We start from the raw sequence: 6,703 nt of genomic DNA on the forward strand, positions 1-6,703 counted from the left end.
TTGTTGGATTGCAATCTTGAGTTAGTGTTCCCTTATTTGCCTGGAATGAGAATATAAAAGTTCAAGGTAATGACCAGTTGCTCAAATGAGTGGAAATTGGTGTTAAGTTGCAGAAGGTTTCAGAAAGCAAGCTCCTTAAAGGAAAGATCACTTCTTAAATAGCTTAGTGTTACCTAGTGAAAGGAATGTGCAGCTGGTAAAAGCAAGGTCCTTTGTGTGAAGGCACTTCAACCTCTGGGTGCAGCTTTGGGGAAAGGCAGGCTTTTGGGATTTTGCAACTGTTTTTGAAATTAGATCAAGTTGAGATATATTTTGTTAACCTTCACTACTATCTTGAAGAAAAGAGCTTTTTCCTTAAGATTTACTAACCATTTCTGCTTTAGTATGTAAACAGCACTTTTGCTGTCCTGATTTCAAATGACTTGGCTGCATGCATGCTTTTTGAATCTGCTGATTTTTTTTTTATCATTCTTCTCTCTTCCCCTTTTGTCTCTTCCTCCACCTCCTCTTTTTTTCCCCCCCCCCCCCCCCACATCACCACCACCACTACCACCTCCCTTCCCCTTCTCCACCACCACGCCCCCCCCCCCCCAAAAAAAAACTCTACATTTGTGACATTGTGGACTAAGTGGCCATTCTTTACGTAGGTGCCGAAGTATACATGCTAATAGGCTGATCAACTGTGAAGGGCAAAATAATTGCTCTGCTCCAGTATCTATTCAAGTATTTGTCAGCAGAGGTAAATAAACTATGATTTAGAGGGGGATTCCCTTATTCCTTTTATGTCCTGAAGTTTGTTGTGAAAATGTTCTCCATTCAAGTAAATGAATTGCACTTTACTGGATGGGATCAAATTTCCTCAGGTATAAACTTCAATGGTGTCTGCAATTTAATTCTGGCCACTTCTTGGTTCTCCTTCCTCCTGTTACTGAATTAAATTGTCTTTTTCTCAAATTAAAATGTCAATGCATGAGTATCTGTTATAACTGACATGCTTCACTGATTTGACTTTGAATGCTTTCTATTCTAATATTTGAGTTTTATTGAGTTGGTTGTCTTGGAAGTTTGTTCCTGATGTTTCACAAACATGTAGGCTTGTGGAAGTTGGTATACAAGCACAACCAGTGAATGTGGCTGTGGTCTTATGCGCCTATGTTGTATCATTTGCGATCTTAAATGATTTGGTGTGGGAATTTTGTTTGAAAATTCTTTTGATCACTGACCCAGTTGTCAGCCATTTCAGTACTTGAAACAAAAAAGTGCGTAAGCTGAAGCAGAATACGTAATGTTGGCATTGAATAGCAATCTTATCAGGAACTGAGTGACAGCGTTGGATATTAAGACCATAAGACATGGGAGTGGAAGTAAGGCCAATCGGCCCATCGAGTCCACTCCACCATTCAATCATGGCTGATGGGCATTTCATCTCCACTTACCAGCATTCTCCCTGTAGCCCTTAATTCCTTGTGACATCAAGGTTTATGGTTTGAGATTTCTTTTTGTAAGAGACAGGTGTTGTCTAGCTTGTAAGCGAACTGTACAGTCTCAAATTTGTACAACACACTTGAAACAATATTTTGAGCTGACAAACCTAAAGTGACTCCTCATCAATTCTAATAGGCATGCCACAAGTCACATGTTCACTAATTCTGACCTGTTTTCAGAATTTTGTTTAGCTTTCAAATAGTGAATTTTTAAAACTGGAAATTGCCTGCATTTTGAAATGTTTTAGGCCTAACACATCAGGCCTTAAAAACTATGTAGTGGTTGCTGCATTTAGCATGCTAATCGTCAAGAGCTTATGTACATTAAGATGAATAAAGATGTGTGGTTTATACTGAAACATTTGAGGTAAATCATTTAAAGCCTCTGAACATCACATGGAGAGTTTCTGAAGATTAGTGAAACTTGGCTCTAATTTGACTGTCTTTACAGGCCAAGTTCCTCAATTATTTTGAAAACATAAATGTTTTAAGAATTTACTGAATGTGTTGTATCTGCAAACAAAACCTCTTGATCATTCCAATGTTTTCTTAAAAAGAACAGGAGACTTATTGCAGTTGACTGAATGTGCTTCATGTTTTGTAGGCACAAGTGTTAATTGACTGTCCTTCAAGTCATTGTAACACAGCCAAGAGGGTCATGGACAGGCATGCTCCTATCTGCAGATTGCAGGAGCCATTCAAATACTACCCAAGTAATTTAACAGAAAAGTGAATCTACCATGAACAATCATGTGTTCAGCTAATATAACCACAATAATTCCCTCCTTATATTTCCTGATCTAGCTTCTGTTCTTGAAAAGAATTCTTTAAAAAGCAATTTCTTTTACAAACTTATGACTTAATATCTCCCTATTTGGCTTGTCAAATTTTAGTTCCATAATGGTCTAGTGTTTTGGGATCTGTATTTCCACGAAAGTAAATCTGTCTTAAATTATTTCAAAATACTGCAAGCTAGAATAAGTATTTTAAAACAAAAAGCCCTCTATGGCTTAGTGGGGGAAACACATTGGCTTGGTAGTACAGATTATACAGCTAATCAGGAGGCTTTCCAGCTTTAAGTCTGAGGTGTTAATCAATTTTATGTAAGGGCAATACAAATAATAGCACTGGATCAGTTTGTAGGAACAAGATTGCAGAAAGAACACTATCTGCTTTGTGCTGGAAGTCTGTCCACCAATGCTGGGCAATTCCAAGGATTGAGGTTGGTATGCCTGGAATTTCAAATCGATGAGTTGCCCTTTGGAAGAAGTACCTTTTTAAAGCTACTGATAACTAGGGAACTAAATTGCAAAGTCCATCATACATTGTGACATGTAGCAGCAGCATCTCTGCTACGCATTCATTATTATACTTACATTTAGCAATTAACAATTTATTTTTTAAAATCTGTCATCGGATCATCTACTTTTGCATTGGCTGTTGACCAGACTATGAATGGGCAAACTCTTGCCAGTTGAGCAAAAGAGCCTTCTGCAAATAAAGTTTGTCATTTTTATGAAAGCTTTTAAGTTAAGATTTCTGCAGGGCTTTGAACTTTAGCCATGAGCATTACTGTCTTTCTCTAGCAAATCTTGCCCTATCCTTTGACGTTAATAGTTGCTGAACTTTGTTATCTTGTCCATAACAACAGGTATAACATCTTACTGTATTTGAGATCAGCTGCTAAAGGCATAAAAAGCCAGGCTGGGTTTAAAATGTTACGTGCAGATATAGACTTTTTACCACTTGCTGGTGGATTTTGTATCTATATCATGCTGCTGTTAATTACAGAAATATTTGAGCACTTTTTTTTTCTCCTATTTTAAAATTCATTGCTTTGGATTTGTCCTCTTCTCCAAAAGAGACTGGAGTGTTTGGCATTAATCCTATAGCATGTCATTAACAGCACTTCTGTTGTTGATGTTTTTAAATTGCCCAAAGTTTGGCAACTCCTGTAGTCAATTTAAATCATTTTTAAAATTAATTTAAGCTTGACCACTACTTCCATTGTTTAAAAACTCTAGACTAGCAGCTGAATTAACTGTTTTCTCCTCTTCCTTTCCCTGGTACTGTCATATTCCTCTTGAAATAGGAGCTTCTCTTGGCAGCTTCATCTGTTAACACTTGTAACTTGAGATGCTTGCACCAGAAGTTTTACCTGAAGTCTAATATGAAAATTCAAAGTGCAGTATTTTGGGTATGACAATATTAAAATTAAGTGCAACGGTGGGGCAAATTAGGGTTTTTGATTGGATTTAAACGTGAAGAGGCAAAGTGAATAAGGTAGAGTATTTGCAGCTTGGAAGTAAATGAGCAAATCTGTCATGGTACCAACAGATGAAGCCAATTTCAGGGTAGTGCATGTATTAACTCTTTAGGGGTTCGTGTGGCATGGTGGTGTCCCTACTTCTGGGCAGGAGACCCAGATTCAAGTTCCCACCTGCTCCACAGGTATGTATCTCCAAACTGGTTGTTTCTAAAATATCTCTTGTATTAACTTTTTTTAAACACTTTTTTTTATTTAATCAACTTCTCTGCTTCTACCCAACTGATGGGAAATCATGCGTACAGTTGAGGCTGAGGACTGCCAAGTATGGCTTGTTTCTGTACTTTCAGAATTCAAATTATGATTTGTAAAGACCAGTAAAGCATTTTTGGTAAGCTAAGCTATTGAAGAATGTTGGGCAAAGGCATGAATTTTATCATAGGTCAAGCAAGATTATATTAAACTAAATAGGCTGAAGGAACTAAATTACTTATGCTCCTGCATTGCTAATTTGAATTTTTATTGTACATTGCTTTTGCACACTAACGGTTTTGGCTAAAAGTAATGAACTATACTAATCTGAAAAAAGATGAGAAACTTCGCATTTGAAAACCAAAGAAATTGATCAGTTTTTGAACTGGCTGGTGGGTAGGGGAAAGAAATTGCTGAAATGTGTTTCACTAACTTGTTTTCCATTTTCTCCCTTTGTTTTAATGTTCTGCTTTTGTTGCTCTAACCCATCTCTCTTTGACATGGCCTGCACGTGACCTGGGATGCCATGGAAACCCTGTCTCCACTCCCATTGTCTTCAAACTGGAACCTTTATTTCTAAACCTGTTGAACTGCGTAGTGGTGAAGCAAAGGATGCAGATGTACAACTCTCCCTACAAACGAGTCTTGGACTGCATGAGGACAGTGTGGAAAACTGAAGGGGCTGGAGCATTCTATCGGAGCTACACCACCCAACTGACTATGAACATCCCCTTCCAAGCAGTTCATTTCATGACTTATGAGTTCCTGCAGGAGAAATTGAATCCGCACAGACAATACAACCCCTCCTCACATGTTCTTTCTGGGGCTATGGCCGGGGCTGTCTCAGCAGCGGTAACAACACCACTGGACGTTTGCAAAACACTACTAAACACGCAAGAATCCCTGGCTCTAAACTCCCTCAACATCAGTGGACATCTTTCTGGCATGGCAAATGCCTTCAGGACGGTTTACCGGCTGGGTGGTATCCCAGCATATTTTAAGGGAGTTCAGGCCAGAGTTATCTATCAGATGCCATCCACAGCTATTGCCTGGTCTGTGTATGAGTTCTTCAAGTACTTCATTAGCAAACACCATCGTGAGAGGAGGTCAACTTACTGAAATTCAATATGCCAGCACTGATGCCATAGAAACTTATTTGAACTGCAATACTCCTATATTTCCGTTGTTGCATCCTTTTTTTAATAGAATCTGGTAGTAGTTCTGATCCACTTTGCACTCAGTTGAGTAAAATTATCACCATGTCTCCTGACTACATTAGGTCAAACCAAAGTTTGTGTATTTACTGTAACATCTAAAATGACAGGTAGACTTGGCCGTTGTCGACAAGGAAAACGCACAGGTATTTGCTGGCACAACAGATGTGTTGGGCACTTTTGGAAGCCTAACCTTTGTTTTAAGATTTTTCCTTTTGGATACTTTTTTTCCTCCCCATTCTCTTCAGTTTGCTGGGCTGGTTTAAATGTTTTTAAAAAGCACATACAGGTTTACATGTTTAGCAAAAGTGTCAGCTATTGCATTAATGTATGTGTACTGTATCATCAGTAGTTGAGAATACTTAAACCACTGCCAAGGTAGGCATCAAATTGCTTCGCACAGAAGGCAAATACTGTTTGATTTTAAAACTGTATTTCTCTGCACCCTTTGTATTGCATCAAGCTTTTTCATGCCTACATTTGCATCAGCAATGTACTTAAAGAACTGAAATGTAGCCCTTTATATTCACTGGAATATTATTCTGGAATTATTTTATCCAGCTAAATTCTTTGATGTAGAAAAAAGGGTTTTCACAAGGAAGATGATTAAACAAAAAGACAAGAAATCTTGTGTTGTCATTTCTTGATCTGTTTTGAAACTTTTTTCCTCTTTTAGTTGGGACACAGGTTTTTGGAGTTACCACTTGGGTTTTTGTATGCTCAGCCATCGAATACAGTGAACACTTCTGAATGCTTTGCTGATCGACAGCCATGAGATACGGCTTATTGGAGTTCTCTGCACTAATCCTGCAAACAGATTAAAATGTTCACCTGTATAATTGAATTTTCTGATATGCAGAGTGATTTAGCCATACAAGATCCAGTGCTGAGATTGACTTTTTGACCTCTGCACCATAAATCCTGAAGCTAACCACACTGTAGGTTTTAATTTTTATTCAGCAAATGCTATTCAAGTTTTCAAATGAAATCCAGAAGAAGAACCACCGTGATCGTACTTCTAAGTATCTTTTTGAAAAATCTCAGGATGATTTCATTGAGTTGGAGCCATATGGAGTTTTCAAAATCTCAACCTGTTGAATGAATTTGGATGAGTTGATACAGCATTGTATTCCAACTAGAACCATTTACTTAGTTTCAATCATATCTGGTCTTGACCAATTTTAAGATTTGTGGCTAGGGGTTTGAATGGCATGGTGAAAGTGGCAAACCCGGGACATGGAAAGCTACTGCAAATCCTTTACTCCAGTCATATCTGCATTATTGATTTTGTTATTGGGTAGCTGAATCTGTTTTAAAATTCTTAATTGAATTACCCTAGAAACGCTAGAAATTGAGTCCAGTATCCTAGAGTCGTCGTCACTTTTTTTTTTATATTCCCAAAAAAAAAGCACAATTCCCCTATTTCTGTTTTGATCCAAATTTACAGCATGGACCAAATTTACTTGACAAATGACTTTATTACAAGG

General features: G+C 37.8%; 1 protein-coding gene across 1 annotated transcript in view; it reads left to right on the plus strand.

Annotated features, from left to right (window-relative positions):
- The window catches only part of slc25a28 (solute carrier family 25 member 28), a 48,462-nt gene extending 42,620 nt beyond the window's left edge, over window positions 1-5,842 (plus strand). The window contains exon 4 of the mRNA XM_060842239.1: window positions 4,601-5,842. Within this exon, the coding sequence (XP_060698222.1) occupies window positions 4,601-5,121 (521 nt within the window). The 3' untranslated portion in view covers window positions 5,122-5,842. The remainder of the gene's footprint in view (window positions 1-4,600) is intronic.
- The last annotated feature ends 861 nt before the right edge of the window (window positions 5,843-6,703 follow it).

The sequence above is a fragment of the Hemiscyllium ocellatum genome, chromosome 22, assembly GCF_020745735.1.
Source record: "Hemiscyllium ocellatum isolate sHemOce1 chromosome 22, sHemOce1.pat.X.cur, whole genome shotgun sequence".
Taxonomy (NCBI): Eukaryota; Metazoa; Chordata; class Chondrichthyes; order Orectolobiformes; family Hemiscylliidae; genus Hemiscyllium; species Hemiscyllium ocellatum.